This window comes from Nerophis lumbriciformis, linkage group LG11 (genome assembly GCF_033978685.3).
Source record: "Nerophis lumbriciformis linkage group LG11, RoL_Nlum_v2.1, whole genome shotgun sequence".
Classification (NCBI taxonomy): Eukaryota; Metazoa; Chordata; class Actinopteri; order Syngnathiformes; family Syngnathidae; genus Nerophis; species Nerophis lumbriciformis.
The window spans coordinates 29,956,510-29,974,826 of record NC_084558.2 but is presented as its reverse complement, the minus strand read 5'-3'; the positions used below and the strand labels follow the sequence as shown (position 1 = coordinate 29,974,826).

At 41.5% G+C, this 18,317-nt stretch overlaps 1 protein-coding gene across 1 annotated transcript in view; it reads left to right on the top strand.

The window, feature by feature from the left end:
• The window catches only part of LOC133611019 (chloride channel protein 1-like), a 32,543-nt gene extending 19,206 nt beyond the window's left edge, over positions 1 to 13,337 (top strand). The window contains exons 12-23 of the mRNA XM_061967865.1: positions 647 to 716; positions 778 to 888; positions 1,143 to 1,356; positions 1,417 to 1,550; positions 1,627 to 1,739; positions 1,959 to 2,021; positions 9,081 to 9,162; positions 9,311 to 9,381; positions 9,447 to 9,491; positions 9,589 to 9,693; positions 12,944 to 13,030; positions 13,128 to 13,337. Coding sequence (XP_061823849.1) covers positions 647 to 716; positions 778 to 888; positions 1,143 to 1,356; positions 1,417 to 1,550; positions 1,627 to 1,739; positions 1,959 to 2,021; positions 9,081 to 9,162; positions 9,311 to 9,381; positions 9,447 to 9,491; positions 9,589 to 9,693; positions 12,944 to 13,030; positions 13,128 to 13,337 — 1,305 coding nt within the window. The remainder of the gene's footprint in view (positions 1 to 646; positions 717 to 777; positions 889 to 1,142; positions 1,357 to 1,416; positions 1,551 to 1,626; positions 1,740 to 1,958; positions 2,022 to 9,080; positions 9,163 to 9,310; positions 9,382 to 9,446; positions 9,492 to 9,588; positions 9,694 to 12,943; positions 13,031 to 13,127) is intronic.
• Positions 13,338 to 18,317: the final 4,980 nt, after the last annotated feature.

The window sequence follows — 18,317 nt, the reverse complement described above, 5'->3', positions numbered from 1 at the left end:
TTTTCGCTAACTGCTTAATTGCTATTACTTTTACCATCATATTTGTACATGTCGTATTTGCTGATGTTGTTCTATTGTTGTTGTTGTTGTTGTTGTTTGCTGTTGTTGTTTTTGTCTCTCTGTCTAATCCCCCTCTTGTCCCCACAATTTCCCCCTATGTCTTCTTTTTTTTCTCTTTCTATCCCCTCCTGCTCCGGCCTGGCTGCACCAAATGATAATATAAATACATTTAATAAAGTCAAATACAAATAAGGCAACAAGAGAAGTATCCTACACTTCTCTTTTGTAAAGTAAATCTGAACAGCCGACATGGGCATCTACATCAACTATATGATTTGCCTGAGAAGCTGGACAGGACAAAAAAAAAGGAAAAAAAAGAAAAAAAAAAAAAAAAAAGAAAATCCCATCTTTCCTGAAATTCCACAGTTTCTAAGCACAAATGATCTGTGGTTTTACTCATTCTTACTACTTACACATTTCTCAACTGATTCAACACATTACAATATGGAAGCATGAGGTTATTTCATTCAAAAAAAATATTTGTAAGATTCCATTAATATCCACATATTCTCACAGTTCCATATTTTCTGTGTCTGTATCTTCACAAATGTCCTTTTTTGTCAATAAAAACATTCTTCTACTGCAGTTTTGGATGTCGGCGGTGGCGACAGCCATGCCCGTCCCGTCTGGAGCCTTCATGCCCGTCTTCATCCTGGGTGAGCGCTCGCTGCTCAACTTCCGATGGGCGTGGCTTAATCACCGCCTCCTTCTCCGCAGGGGCCGCCTTTGGCCGCTTGGTGGGGGAGGTCATGGCCGCCATCTTTCCTCAGGGCATCGTCTTTGACGGCATCCTTTACCGCATCATCCCTGGAGGTTACGCTGTCATTGGTCAGTCTGCACCCCCCCCCCCACCCCACCCCACCCCCCCTCCCCCTTCCACCACATCCTCCTCAGCTGTCCATTTCCTGTGTCCTCCACCTGTCCATGGTCTTTTTTCTCCCTTCACTTGTCAACACCTCCTTTCCCTGAGCTGTCTCCTACAGCACATGGCGGCCTCACCTGAGTCACTGACCCAGAAACTCTCTCCCTGTCGCCCACCCCACCTCCTTCACTCCTGTAACCCCGCCCCCTCATCCTGGCAGGGGCGGCGGCCTTGAGCGGGGCAGTGACCCACACGGTGTCCACCGCGGTGATCTGCTTCGAGCTGACGGGTCAGATCTCCCACGTGCTGCCCATGATGGTGGCGGTGATCCTGGCCAACATGGTGGCTCAGGGCCTGCAGCCCTCGCTCTACGACTCCATCATTCAGGTCAAGAAGCTGCCATACCTGCCCGAGCTCGGCTTCCGTCACGTCAGGTGTGTATAGTACAAGACTGAAAATCAGTCATGAGGACAGGAGTGTTGTGTGTTGCACAGCCTCTACAACATCTTTGTGGAGGACATCATGGTGAAGGAGGTGAAGTCCATCTCCTGTCAGTCCACCTACAGGGAAGTCCAACTCTTGCTCGACTCGTCCTCGCTGGAAACCATCCCTCTGGTCGCCTCCAAAGGTCAAAAGTTGCCACATGTCCATGATTAGCTCTAATGAAGTGTCCGCTGACCGAGCGTTGTCACCCCTGGGCGCAGACTCGATGATCCTGCTGGGAAGCATTGACCGTGTGGAGCTGCTGGCGCTCTGCGATTGGTGGTTGTCGCCCGAGAGACGCCACCTGATGCAGGTGATCGTCAGGTTCCGTCCCGTACCCAAAGAGCTTGATTAAAGTTCAAGTTAAAGTACCAATGATTGTCACACACACACTAGGTGTGGTGAAATGTGTCCTCTGCATTTGACCCATCCCCTTGTTCACCCCCTGGGAGGGGAGGGGAGCAGTGGGCAGTAGCGGTGGCCGCGCCCGGGAATCATTTCGGTTATTTAACCCCCAACTCCAACCCTTTGTGACCAGCTGTGTTGTATTCAGGGTCCCGACCAGAGGAAGGATATTCCATCGCCCACAATCAGCAGGGAACAGGAGGGCGACAAGGTTGGTAAAAATGCAGAAGATTAAGGATGTTCCGATCAGTGTTTTATGCTGCCGATTCTGATACCGATCCTCCATTAGTGAGATCGGTCAATACCAATACCGATCACATGTATTAACTGTAAAAAAAAATATTTTTTTAAGGTGTGTGCTATTGACAGTTTAATAATATCAACAACATTTTCAAACAAATTACTTATTATCTTTTTTTTTTTTTTACATACAATTGTTTGAGCAAAACAAAGTTAATAGCACACAATAAGTCAACACGTGCAAAAAAAAACTATTTTTGCCTTTAAAGTTCAAAGTCCAGGGAATTATTCCCTGCACAATAAACAATGATTTTGAGAAAATAAAAATATCGATGTAATCACTATAATATCAATAATATACTCATACCACCAGTTTATGGATCAATCCACCCTCCCCAGTTGTTGTTATATTATCCTCTCTCTAGACCACAGGTGTCAAACTCAAGGCCCGGGGGCCAGATCTGGTTGTGGGGGGGTTTATTGGCGATCTGAACTTCTCCCTACGTCCGTGTACACAGCTGCGTTTTAAAAAGTCACAAATTTGTGAAACCGATACCGGTAATTTCCGATATTACATATTTAAAGCATTTATCGGCCGATAATATTGGCAGTCCGATATTATCGGACATCCCTAAAAAAAAATACTACCGTTTTTTCCGTTAAAATTCTGTTGACTGAGCTGCCAGTTTTTGACTGTAAAATTGACGCTAATTTACAGTAAAATTGTGTAAATGTAAAGTTTTTACTGTAAAATCGACAGTCTACTTAAAACAATTTATATAATTAATAATGAAATCCAGAGGCAACTTCATACATTATTCACTGGTACAAGCGACCCTCTGATGGCATCCATAACTGCCACGTGGCCCTCAATGAAAACCAGTTTGACATCCCTGCTCTAAACCTTTATTCATCTATTTAAAATGTTTTGTTAATAACTCTAATAAGTACTTATTTGTTGGTGTTGTTTAAATCTAGCTTAGCGGTAAGCTTAGCTATTAGCATGCCTGCTCCTGTTTGCTCTCAAAAACTGAAATCTAAGTAAGATGAAATATCTCAAAAAAGGGTGATATTTGCTTATTTTCTGTCTGATAAGATAATTCTTCTCACTAAGCAGATTTTAAGTTAGAGTGTTTTACTTGTTTTAAGGGTTTTGGTCCTAAGTTATCTCAGTAAGATATTACAGCTTGTTGCTGAGATTTGATGACTTATTTTGAGTAAAACATGCTTGAAACTAGAATATCAACTGATGCAAAGCTGTGTCATCAACACTCACAAGTATAAAACTACTTTTTTAAAGTAATAATTTCTTACTTCAAGCATGAAAAAAAAAAGTTATGTCAAGATAATGGCACTAGCATTTGCTTAATTTAAGAATATTTTTCAACATATTGAGCAAAAAGGTCTCGTTTTTTTTCTATCAAGAAAAGAGCACTTTTTATTAGTGAGAATATACTTATTTTAAGGTATTTTTTTTCATTGAGGTTAGCTAATTTTACTTGTTTTGGAAAGTCTTGACGAGCCGAATTTTCTTGTTCTATTGGCAGATAATTTTGCTTAGTTCAAGTAAAATACCCCTCATTTTTGTTTTTTTTTTCTTGTTTTTGAACACTGACTTTTTGCAGTGTGTGTAACATGTCAGTCTCGTCCTCCAGTTATAATAGTAGTAATGACAGTAATGATACTTAAAGCGGAACATTATCACAATTTCAGAAGGGTTAAAACCATTAAAAATCAGTTCCCAGTTTTATTTTCCGAAGTTTTTTTCAAAATTTTACCCATCACGCAATATCCCTAAAAAAAGCTTCAAAGTGCCTGATTTTAACCATCGTTATATACACCCGTCCATTTTCCTGTGACGTCACACAGTGATGCCAACACAAACAAACAGAGGTGGGACCAAGTCATTGCTTTGCAAGTCACAAGTAAGTCTCAAGTCTTTGCCCTCAAGTCTCGAGTCAAGTCCCGAGTCAAGACAGGCAAGTCCGAGTCAAGTCCAAAGTCAAGACTGGAAAGTCTCAAGTCAAGTCCCAAGTCCTGCATTTTGAGTTTCGAGTCCTTTAAAGTCATTTTAACCACAGACTAATATATTTACACAGATTGTGTATGCTTTTAAAACGCTGTATTTATTTATTAAAACAAGTGCATTTGAAATTGCAGGGAAAAAGATAGTGGTGACATTGCACTTCAAAATAGCACTATTAACCAGTCATTTTAAACATGTAACTCATTCCTTTACAGAATAAACACATTTGAAAAAACAAGTGCAACTGGACTTTTTGCACAAAAGTGTTAACATTGTATTTCCATGGCATATTGCATTGTAACTACCGTATTTTTTGGACTATAAGTCGCTCCGGAGTATACGTCGCACCGGCCGAAAATGCACAATAAAGAAGGAAAAAAACATATATAAGTCGCACTGGAGTATAAGTCGCATTTTTGGGGGAAATTTATTTGATAAAATCCAACACAAAGAATAGACATTAGAAAGGTAATTTAAATAAATAAAGAATAGTAAACAACAGGCTGAATAAGTGTACGTTATATGAGGCATAAATAACCAACTGGTATGTTAACGTAACATATTATGGTAAGAGTCATTCAAATAACTATAACATATAGAACATGCTATACGTTTACCAAACAATCTGTCACTCCTAATCGCTAAATCCCATGAAATCTTCCTCCCCGGTGTCGCTCCTGGTATGTGCCGCTAGCGTCCATTCTTTCTGCTGCTCGATCGCCGTTTTCTGGTGCATATTTCACTACGTCCAGCTTGTAATCGGCAGTATATGATTTCCTTTTCGGTGCCATTTTAGTTCAGTCCTCCTCAGTTTTTATAAGTTACCGCCAATGTTGATGTGATCCATTTTAATAGCTACAGCAGTAGCGTATAGCATATAGCAGTTAGCATTCCAAAACCCACAATGCACTTCTGCCATGACCCGCCAAATTCTTATTGGTTGGCGTGTGAGTGACGATCGCTGACGTGTGTGTGACGATTGCGGACATTTTCTCTGTCGCTCACGCGAATGAGATAAATAATATTATTTGATATTTTACGGTAATATGTTTATAATTTCACACATAAGTCGCTCCGGAGTATACGTCGCACCCACAGCCAAACTATGAAAAAAACGTCGACTTATAGTCCGAAAAATACGGTAGTTCCACAGCAGTTTCTATCCTGTTCTTACCTTATCTCATTGTTCTCATCTCATACTGTATGTGTGTTGATGTGTGCGTACACATGAAAAACATAACAAATATATGAACATAACAATGAACAGAGTTGTACTTTTTAGATGTCAGGGCCCTATGCAATATGTACACATATTGTTAATATAGTATACATTTTAACTGACCTTTATTTGACTATGTTTGTCTTTTTGTAGGTGGTTAAAATACGCGGTGCTGCTGACAGCCGTCTAAAGTTACGTTACTGTGTGTGATACATTGACTAACGTAATGTTACTGTGTGTGATACATTGACTAACGTTATGTTACTGTGTGTGATACATTGACTAACGTAATGTTACTGTGTGTGATACATTGACTAACGTTACGTTACTGTGTGTGATACATTGACTAACGTAACGTTATGTGTTGGTACCTCATGCAACCCTGCTTAAAAAAAATCACTTGACAAAAAGTATGAATAAGGTAGCGAACTGCAGTGGACACAACATATTGCCGTGTTTGCAATGACATTATAACCATAGACATCTTTTAAGTAGACGCAGCATTAGTTGCTGTGACGTGAACAATTTGGCCGCCATCTTTAAGTGGTGATGAGGAGCCGGCGAGGAGCCTAAACTGACAGTTGACAGGTAGAAAACAAAGATGCCGGGCTGGTGTTCAGCGTTTTCCTGCTCAAATGAGCGGACTGTTGAAAATGAGAATCGGGGGATTACTTTTCACAAGTAAGATTTAACATTAACATACTATTGGTTGTATTTTATGAAAATAATATTACCACAGAGTTGAGAAGGAGCAAAGATCTTCAATATTTGTATGTGAAAATCACAAAGAAATCTTCTGGGGGAGGATGACGCTCCTACAGGGGTTTGCTTTACAAACTTTCTGCCCCACCTATAACAAAATTCACCAGCCACCACTGATTATGATGCATTCTCATTTTAGGCAAAGTATAAGACAATACTTTCTTAACAGTATAATTGTAACCAGGAATAAGTCTTCAAGTAACAATATTCAAATACTAACATTGTTGGGTAAGACATAATTTGGTTTTATTCTGAATCCAGTGAAACAGATTGGTGGTTTTAGCTGATATAAAGACTTTCAGGTGTTTATATATGTTTAAGTATTTGGCAGACGCTTTTATCCAAAGCGACTTACATAAAATATACATATAAAACAATCACTGTAAACATTATCATTTAAGGGAAGAATGTAATGGAAAATATCAATACAAAGTGTCAAGACAGAATAAACTCTCTGCTGCTGCAGCAACAGAGATACAGTCTATAAGATATATAGATATCTAATGTATTCATACATTGTTTATGTAGGATATACGCATGTATATATAACCTAATCATATTGTTTCCTCAACTTAAAAATAGCTTACCATTTTTTCCCCCTTCTCTGGGATTATATTCCCAGTTTTGATCTCGGACGTCTGGTCACTTATAGCATATAAGAATATTACATTACTGTTAAGCAAACTATGAATAATAAAACACGCCAAAACATGTGTCCTTTATCATAGCTACACGTATGACAAAAAGGGGGTGAAAATCAGTGGTATTCAGTGAGGTAAGATGAATTAAATGCGCTGACAGTTCATTGCTCCTGCCAAATGAATTGCACTGAGTGGAGCGGATCACCACTCCAAGATGGCGGCCACACGTCTCGTCTGCGCCAGTAGGCAGTAGCGCTCGATGCTGCGTCTACTTATAAGATGTCTATGGTTATAACGTTAGCAGTGAGTTTATAGCCTCACTGATTTAACTACACAGCAAATTAAAGTCACGTTACTTAGCCAATAAACGTTATCTTACATTCAAAACTTACCCTTCTTTGTGCAACTTCAAATGTCGAACGAAGTTGGAAGTCGTTGCGTCTCCGTCTGTAATATTCGAACTGCGTGATTTGCATACGGCAATTCGTTTTTTGTTGACCAAGTCGTAGTTTTTATACCCGAACGAAACTAACTTTGGCATAAGTGTTTCTCACTGGCACGTTGTTGGACAACTCTTGTTCATTGGTTGTCCTGCAATTTGATTGGATGAATGCTGTGTGATGAAAACAGCGTACATCTAATTTGATTGGCTGTTGTACTGAGAGCACACCAGCTAACAGGAACAACACGCTGATCGACACAGACGAAGAAAATGAAAAATACGGAGCGCTCCCAAATAACTTTAAGCTTTGGATTTTGGGGAAAGTAGCAAGTCATGTCAAGTCAAAAGGCTCAAGTCCAAGTGAAGTCACAAGTCATTGATGTTAAAGTCTAAGTCGAGTTGCAAGTCTCTTTACATTTTGTCAAGTCGAGTCTAAAGTCATGAAATTCATGACTCAAGTCTGACTCGAGTCCAAGTCATGTGACTCGAGTCCACACCTCTGCAAACAAACATGGCGGAAAGAACAGCAAGGTATAGCGACAATAGCTCGGATTCAGACTCGGATTTCAGCGGCTTAAGCGATTCAACAGATTACGCATGTATTGAAACGGATGGTTGTAGTGTGGAGGCAGGTAGCGAAAACGATATTGAAGAAGAAACTGAAGCTATTGAGCCATATCGGTTTGAACCGTATGCAAGCGAAACCGACAAAAACGACACGACAGCCAGCGACACGGGAGAAAGCGAGGACGAATTCGGCGATCGCCTTCTAACCAACGATTGGTATGTGTTTGTTTGGCATTAAAGGAAACTAACAACTATGAACTAGGTTTACAGCATATGAAATACATTTGGCAACAACATGCACTTTGAGAGTGCAGACAGCCCATTTCAGGCGCGCTAAGAACATATATTTTTCCACGATTTCAGCACTCAGGTTAACCATACCTAAATAGACACAAAATACTGCATTACACAAGACTACCCAAATGTACTCGAATGATTGAAAAAAATTAATGTTTTTAAGCTAAATTATTGGTAAACACAGTTTATGTATAATAATTTACGTAAAACCGCGAGTAATGAATAAAGTTTTCATCAATTAATATATTCTGTAGACATACCCTCATCCGCTCATTTCCTGAAAGCTGATCTGTCCAGTTTTGGAGTTGATGTCAGCATCTGCTTTGAGTGTCGCAGGATATCCACACATTCTTGCCATCTCTGTCGTAGCATAGCTTTCGTCGGTAAAGTGTGCGGAACAAACGACTGACCATTTCGTCGGCTTTCCCCACAGCCTCGTATTTTGAACAAATTTCGTCCAATTTCTTGCCACTTTCGCATCTTTGGGCCACTGGTGCAACTTGAATCCGTCCCTGTTTGTGTTGTTACACCCTCCGACAACACACCGACGAAAGTGAGAAAATGGCAGATTGCTTCCCGATGTGACGTCACGTTCTGACGTCATCGCTCCGAGAGCGAATAATAGAAAGGCGTTTCATTCGCCAAAATTCACCCATTTAGAGTTCGGAAATCGGTTAAAAAAATATATGGTCTTTTTTCTGCAACATCAAGGTATATATTGACGCTTACATAGGTCTGGTGATAATGTTCCCCTTTAAAATACTAAGAAATTTAGTTTATTTTACGTAATGGGGGTGATTGTTATTATCTTAGCTAAGCTGTTCCACACTTTGTAAAGAGATACATAATTAACTGCTATCTTGTCAGCCGGGGGACTAAAAAATAAACACTCTGTCAGTCAGAGGGGATTGGCATTAAAATACATTAATCGGCAATGGCGATCACTTACTTTTTTATGGCAATCAGTAGACACTGATTGATCGGCACATCCCTAGTGAAGATGTCCGGAAGCGCTGAAGGACAGTAGAGTAGTTGGAGATGAAATGCATATGATGGCATCATATGACTTCCTGCAGGGGGGCGCCGTTCGACCGGAGAGGAACGGTCCACTTCCTCCTGGCGGACATCAGGACTCCTACTCCACTCTTCCACTTCCTGGTGAGTACTTCCGAAATGAGCTGGAATAAACCAGATTATGGGTGTCACACACAAACACACACACACACGGCGGTATCTAGGCAACAGCATAAATTATGACAAGGATGCTCGGGTCCCCTGTCGTCTTTTGTCTCGTTTCTTGACGTAGACAAACGTGTGAGGCGAACACTCAGGAGCTTCTTCAGCCTGCAGCAAGGCCGTGCAGAGCGTTCCCTTCAGGTAGGCCTTGTGTGCTCGTTTGTGATCACAGGATGACAAAGTGATGGACTGTTGCGGTCCTTCAGGAGCCCCGCCCCCCTCTTGGTTCAATCACCACGTCACCAGAAGAAGTACGTAGGCCTCCATGAGCGTGATGTTCATGTCGACCCAGTTGGAGACATATTTTGGAAGCAATGCGCCCTATGGTTGATCCTCGTCATGATGCAGGTCAAAGCGTGGGAAGAGGCAGAGATGGACAAGCCGATGGAGATCGATGAGATCCGAGTCGACCCCTCCCCCTTCCAACTGGTGGAGAGAACGTCGCTGCAAAAGGTTGGTGAAGACTGGAGCGTTAAAAAGTTGAAGACAGTGGAACCCGCTTAACTTATTTCGACGCTCATAACTCCCATGAAGAAATATTGCTGCAACACACATCCTGCTCGTGCCTGTAAAAAGTCAGGCCTTCAAAAGTAAAACATGGTAGGGCATGACAGGCTGGATTTAATCAAATCGACAGCATGAGCGAGACAAAGGAGTGATTTAAAATCTTTAATTTTTCCGCTCTTCAACAACCTTTATTGCCCCCTATAAGCCAACCTCTGCCTCACAGTATAGAACCATACACTGTAAAGTTAAAATTAAAGTACCACTGATAGTCACATACACTAAGTGTGGTGAAATTTATATCTGCATTTGACCAATTCCCTTGTTCCACCCCTTGGGAGGTGAAGGGAGCAGTGAGCAGCAGCAGTAGCCGCGCTCGGGAATCATTTTGGTGATACAACCCCCAATTCCAACCTTTGATGCTGAGTGCCAAGCACGGAGGTAATGGGTCCCATTTTTATAGTCTTTGGTATGACTCGCCGTGGTCTGAAATCACGACCTACCGATCTCAGTTTGTAGACTCTATCCACAAGGTTAACATCTTTATTGTAAATTCACAGCAAATTGCTGGCTAACATTTGCATTACTGTGAAATAGCAGGTTATATTCATTTTTACAGTCATTTGTTTTATTGTAACAGTACATTTGGATGGCAGTATTTTACTATGAAAAAATACTGGTCAATGCTGTGAAATTCGGATAATTTTTTACAGCATACACAATCTACTGTTGCTTTAAAATACCCAGTGATGGGTAGTAACAAGCTACGTAGCTTAACTAGATTTCCAGTATTTTGGCGGTAGCTTCACTACGTTTTGAACGAGTAGCGATTCCTGTAGCTTAGCTACTTTTAGACCCATGTAGCACGGTAGCTTACATCAAAGCTACAAGCTACAAAGAGAGAAAAAGGACTGGGGACCACTGATCTAGATGAATGAGAACATCCATACATACGGAGAAATCCATGATGATTGTTGGTTGGTGTTTGTATGATGAGTCACAGTTGGCTAAGGTTAGGGCGAAACATTACAGACTGGCCAATCAGAGGCAGGATAAGGCGAAAATAGAAAGCAAAATCCCAACAGTCACGCACTCATGTCACATGACCACGAGGGAGTCGGAGAAAGAGGGAGGCTTCAAGCTGACCACTCAAAAAAAACCAACTACCGTATTTTTCGGAGTATAAGTCGCACCCGAGTATAAGTCGCACTGGCCGAAAATGCATAATAAAGAAGGGAAAAAACATATATAAGTCGCATTTTTGGGGGAAATGTATTTGATAAAACCCAACACCAAGAATAGACATTTGAAAGGCAATATAAAATAAATAAAGAATAGTGAACAACAGGTTGAATAAGTGTACGTTATATGAGGCATAAATTACCAACTGAGAACGTGCCTGGTATGTTAACGTAACATATTATGGTAAGAGTCATTCAAATAACTATAACATATAGAACATGCTATACGTTTACCAAACAATCTGTTTTTTGGTAATGTGTTAATAATTTCACACATAAGTCGCTCCTGAGTATAAGTTGCAACCCCGGCCAAACTATGAAAAAAACTGCGACCTGTAGTCCGAAAAATACGGTACTTGAAAATGGCAGAGAAATTATCTAATAATTCTCTAATAATCTAATCCACAGGTTAGATTTTTCCTTTAGTGATGAAGATGACGTGCAGGAAACCCACAATAATGCGTGTCCTTGGCCTTATTTAGACAAATGTATGCATTTAAAGAAATCAATGCCCAAAACCTTATTTTTTAGTTGTTTACTCTGTAAACCAAAATCATAACTGCTCTCTTCATCGAAGACGTCCAACACAAATTTAGGAACACAAATTAAGGTGAGTTGAGTTCATAAAAAGTTTCACTGCACATAACCATTACCAACTGTTCCAAACAACACACAAGCCATTGTTTTTTTTGTCAATATATATATATAGATGATGTTTTTTGTTTTTTTTACTGTCGGCTGACAAAATGAATAATATTATAGGGGTGGGCCAAAGAAAAGGCAAACTAAGTAAATACATACAGTAGGGTGTGGGGACCCCTACAGGTAGTTGTAGGGAGCCATCCATCCATTTTCTTACGCTTATCTGAGGTCAGGTCGCGGGGGAAGCAGCCTAAGCAGGAAAGCCCAGACTTCCTTCTCCCCAGCCACTTCGTCCAGCTCCTCCCGGGGGATCCCGAGGCGTTCCCAGGCCAGCCGGGAGACATAGTCTCCCCAACGTGTCCTCGGTCTTCTCCGTGGCCTCCTACCGGTCGGACGTGCCCTAAACACCTCCCTAGGGAGGCATTCGGGTAGCGTCCTGACCAGATGCCCGAACCACCTCATCTGGCTCCTCTCGATGAACTGGTTCCAGAGCCCTTGCTGTGCATCAAAGTGAGTCCGACTATATTAAGCCGGAACTTCTCCACCTCGCGCACCAGCTCTGGGTTCCCTCCCAGCGAGGTGATGTTCCACGTCCCAAGAGTTGGCTTAGTCCCCAGCTAAATGACAGATAGTTAATAGTAATGGACTCTTATTGGGTACACTCTCAGTTACATTAATATTGATATTATACATGTAGGCTCATAGATATAAACGCGTTTAAATGTAGTTTTGATGTAGCGAGCTACTTTTGCCGTGTAGCTTATAGTGTCGCTTGCTACAATTTTTAGGGGATAGCTTCCCCTGTAGCTTAGCTACATTTAATCGAGAGTAACTTGTGTGATGACTGTATTATGCTGATAGTATATATTGATACCATGAATTGATAAACGTGGATCCCGACTTAAACAAGTTGAAAAACGTATTCGGGTGTTACCATTTAGTGGTCAATTGTACGGAATATGTGTTGTACTGTGCAATCTACTAGTAAAAGTCTCAATGAATCCATCAAATTGTATCTTAGCTTACTACATTTTCCAGGGAATTGCCCAATACTAATAATATCATATGAAAACACTAGAACGCCATTAAAAATATGGCGGGAAACCATGTCAACTGCTTATGTCGAAGTCCGTCAGCCAGTCCGAGGGGCGTCGAGATTTGTTTGCACATTTAGCATCTTTTGTACCATTGTGTCGCTTCTACCTTCATCCAAAGCATGACGTTTGCTGAGAATGTTCTTTTTCTTCCTCGTTCCCGAGTGCACAGAAGGACGGCTGTTTGAAGTGCGGCGTGACCTTTTGCTTGTGTCTCGGCAGACGCACACGCTCTTCTCCCTGCTGGGCCTAAGCCACGCCTACGTGACCAGCATTGGCAAGCTGGTGGGCGTGGTGGCATTGAAGGAGGTAGGAGGGCGTCCATCTTTAACCACGTGGAGATACAACTAGCATGTTAGCATAGCGGCCTTCATGTCTCCATTGTTCATGAAGTCCTCTCTTACAGCTCCAGAAGGCCATAGAGGGCTCCTCCCACTCCGGCGTGCGGCTACGCCCTCCGCTCGCCAGCCTCCACAAGATAAGCAGCCATAACGCTGTCTCAAGCCCCACCCTTTCCTCATGCTCCGCCCCTTCTTCGCCGGGCGCCACAAGCCCCACCAACCAACCGCACACATACCTCGGCGAAGGCGGGGTGGAGACGTGCCAGGTGGACTGAGGCGAGGGCTACCGCCCATCCGTCGCCTCCGGCCCAACAACTCTGAAAAGCATCATGACGGGGGCGGAGACAGCGGGGATGAGCAGATGGTGTGAGGAAGTGAAACAGGAAGTGACATTTTAAAGCTGGCGACTTTTCATTTTGCGCACTTCCGTACTTACACTCTGCATTTTGACTTGAAGTGAATTAGTTAACTCGTATTTGTCATGTCTGTGTGATCATGTTTTGTTTTGGTTATGTTCGGTTTGGTTTTTGGACTCTTTGTGCACTCTTGTTTGTTTTGTTTCCATGACAACCCATTAGTTTTCACCTGTCCTCATGTCACGCATCTGATTCATTTGGACTCACACACCTGTCACCAATCATGTCACTGTTATTTAAAGCCTGTCTTTTTCTGTTGGTGGGCCTGGCGACATTAACTCTGTTACCCCCTTGACATGCATGTTACCTGATTATACCTCTGAAATCCATCCCATAGTTCCCTACGTTCCAAGTAAGTTTTTGTTTATTGTCCATAGTTTTGCCTTTGTGCTAGTTTTGTTTTCTTAGCCGAGTTTCTACTTCCGCCTTTTGCGCGCCTTTTGTTTGTACCTTTTTATAGTCATTATTATTTTATTCATTTATTTATTTTTTTTAATTATGAAATTATTAATCAATCAACAAAACAAGACACAACAACATCACAACAATGCAATCCAATTCCAAAACCAAACCCGTCCCAGCAACATTAAGAACAACAATAAACAGAGCAATTGAGAGCAATTGAGGACACACAAATCCAAAGGTAGTGAAACAAAAATGAACGTTATCGACAGCAGCATCAATATTAGTAACAATTTCAAAATAGCAGTGATTAAAAAAAACCCATTGGTATCATCATTAAAAACATTAATAAAAAATAACAAAAAAAATTAGAAATGAACAATAGTGTCACACTTGCATCACATCCTATAAGCCCGATAGTCATTATTAAATCATGTACCTACCTTCATCCGATGTCCACTCCAACTATTCTTGCATCTCGGGAAAACGAACAACCCATAGTCCTCGTCCTGACAGTATTATGTTCTACATATGGTGAATGTTTATATTCACCTTGGAGAAAGCAAACTATCAAATTTAGAGGCCTACTGAAATGCGATTTTCTTATTTAAACGGGGATAGCAGGTCCATTCTATGTGTCATACTTGATCATTTCGCGATATTGCCATATTTTTACTGAAAGGATTTAGTAGAGAACATCGACGATAAAGTTCGCAACTTTTGGTCGCTGATAAAAAAGCCTTGCCTGTACCGGAAGTAGCAGACGAGTAGCGTGACGTCACAGGTTGTGGAGCTCCTCACATCTGCACATTGTTTACAATCATGGCCACCAGCAGCGAGAGCGATTCGGACCGAGAAAGCGACGATTTCCCCATTAATTTGAGCGAGGATGAAAGATTTGTGGATGAGGAAAGTGAGAGTGAAGGACTAGAGGGCAGTGGGAGCGATTCAGATAGGGAAGATGCTGTGAGAGGCGGGTGGGACCTGATATTCAGCTGGGAATGACTAAAACAGTAAATAAACACAAGACATATATATACTCTATTAGCCACAACACAACCAGGCTTATATTTAATATGCCACAAATTAATCCCGCATAACAAACACCTCCCCCCTCCCGTCCATATAACCCGTCAATACAACTCAAACACCTGCACAACACACTCAATCCCACAGCCCAAAGTACCGTTCACCTCCCCAAAGTTCATACAGCACATATATTTCCCCAAAGTCCCCAAAGTTACGTACGTGAGACTTTTATTAGTAGGTTGCGCAGTGAAGTACATATTCCGTACAATTGACCACTAAATGGTAACACCCGAATAAGTTTTTCAACTTGTTTAAGTCGGGGTCCACTTAAATTGATTCATGATACAGATACATACTATCATATATACTATCATCATAATACAGTCATCACACAAGATAATCATCAGGGTGTATACATTGAATTATTTACGTGACATGCACATAGCGGCACGCACGTACGGGCAAGCGATCAAATGTTTGGAAGCGTACTCACGGTACCGTGTCTGCGTATCCAACTCAAGTCCTCCTGGTAAGAGTCTCTGTTGTCCCAGTTCTCCACAGGCCAATGGTAAAGCTTGACTGTCATCTTTCGGGAATATAAACAATGAAACACGTGTTTGTGTTGCTGCAGTCGGCCGCAATACACCGCTTCCCTCCTACAGCTTTCTTCTTTGCTGTCTCCATTGTTCATGGAACAAATTGTAAAAGATTCACCAACACAGATGTCCAGAATACTGTGGAATTTTGCGATGAAAACAGACGACTTAATAGCTGGCCACCATGCTGTCTCAAAATGTCCTCCACAATCCGCGACGTCACGCGCTGACGACATCATACGGAGACGTTTTCAGCAGGATATGTCGCGCGAAATTTCAAATTGCACTTTAGTAAGCTAACCCGACCGTATTGGCATGTGTTGCAATGTTAAGATTTCATCATTGATATATAAACTATCAGACTGCGTGGTCGGTAGTAGTGGGTTTCAGTAGGCCTTTAAGTAAATAGTGGGATAATTTAGTTTGAGCACAAAATAAGATAAGGCCCCTTAGTTTGACATTCGCAGGTGGATTGGATCACTTCTCGTCAGAAAGAGGCCCTAATTGGGACTTCGGAATGCAAAAGTGATAACCATATCCTTGAGAAAAGACTACCTGTCTAGCTCAACGCCAACATTTGAGTTATGACTTAAAGCAGTTTTCCAGACACTTACACATGAACATCAAGTTGTGCTGTCCTGACTTAGCACACACCCAGACAGAGAAAGAAGGAATAAAAGACTGGTGGAGTCCTTCATTTTTTTGACCTAGGTTCCTCCGGGTACTGCAGACCTGTTTAATGACGCTCGCTTGTAATAAAGCAACTTTTGGTTCAGTAAAGCATCTCCGACGTCTCTTCTGATCCAGCCGCACTGCCGTGTCATCCTTCTGTCCGGACAAGGATGACAAGACCAGAAATACACTTCAGAGTGCCTACAGTAGGGAAGGGATTCATATGGCCCCATTCCTAGGTAGATCTCACGTGAGAGGAAGAGCCCCCCTCTTAATCATTAATCGTTTTGCAATGCAGTCTGCTGAAAATGATGGAAAACACCACTCTGCAGAGCAACTGATGCGGTGGTCAAAGTTCAAATTGCCACGAAACACACTTTAAGATATTCATCACTCTACTGCCATCTGGCGACGAAAGTGGATGGTGCACCCCCCAATTCGTCACGTTTCATGTGTCAGGTAAACAGTGACGAATGGGGCCATATGAATCCCCTTCCTACTGCAAGTGCATTCACATTGAGAAGAAGCAGTGCTCTCACGATTGTCGCCTTAGCGGAAGTGTTCACAATTAAAAAGAAGACAGGAAGTGTGTATGGACAGTGCTTGAATGTGCATTACACTCTTAACATTTGCACCAACAGGAAATAAGTATGCAGTGTACAAAGTAATAATAATAATGGATTAGATTTGTATAGCATTTTTTAGACACTCAACGTGCTTCACAGAGAACTGACAACCCATCATTCCAAAATGGTGGTAAGCTACATTTGTAGCCACAGTTGCCCTGGGGTAGACTGATAGATGTGTGGCTGCCAATTTGCACCAATGGCCCCTTCGATCACCACCCAACATTCACATTCATACACCAGTGTGAGCAGTGGGTGAAGTGTCTTGCCCGAGGACACAACGGCCGTGACGAGGTTGGCGGCAGCTCGTATCAAACCTGGAGCCCTCAAGTTGCGGGCACGGCAGCTCTACCATCTGAGCCACGCCGTCCCTTGGTACTGTTTACAATCCATCCATCCATCCATCTTCTACCGCTTATTCCCTTAATCAGTTTGCAAATTCAAAGCACACAACCTGCTGGTAGAGTGTCGCCCTCTAGTGGTGCCAATGTGTTTAGTTGGCTACAACAAGCTTTTAGAAGCAAAACGAGTTGTGAATATCTTCTTTTTCATTTGCGTAGATTAAACTACTGCGCACACATTACTGCAGTGTACGGTTTTTAAAAAATCAAAAAATACTTGAGCACTTGGACTATTGATTTTTTTTGCTCCTCGGGCATCAGAACATGTCCAATATTGGAGCTGCTCGGTCCAGTGTGGAGCCCTACAAGCACTTCTAGATTGTGTGACGACCTTGTGGCTGCAGCCTGGCGAGCTCATCTCATTTCACTTAAGTTGATGGACGATGGCGCTTAACGTGCCTGACAAGGGCCTGGCCGAAAAGCTCGCAGCTAAATGCGCTCAAAAAAGCACAAACAAGAACGCTGTCTTCTCTAATGACTTCTTTTATACTCATTTTCTCACCGTTCTGTCAATTAAAGGGGAAATGCACTTTTTTTAATTTTTTTTGCTGATTGTTCAAAATCATTATGAGAGACAAGAACACACATGTTTTGTTTTTTTATGATTCTTAAGATGATAAAAAGATGTGGCTAATGGTAGTCACCCTCCATCAACGTTTTGTATACTGAAAGTATATATATATATATATATATATATATATATATATATATATATATATATATATATATATATATATATATATATATATATATATATATATATATATATATGTCAAGCGAGCACGGACAGAAGGCAAAAGGTTGGAGCAGACGGAAGCCGCGAGAGTGAGGTCGGCGTGACTTTTTAGTATAAATGTGGAACTTGCACTTTTTGGGAGAATTTTGCCTATTGTTCACAATCATTATGCGACAAGAACACACATGTTTTTTTTAGGATCCTTAAGATGATAAAAAACGCTTGAAAGATGTGGCTGATGGTAGTCACCCTCCATCAACGTTTTGTATACTGAAAGTAAATATATATATATATATATATATATATATATATATATATATATATATATATATATATATATAATCTAGTAACAGACTCATTCATAACAATATGTAATA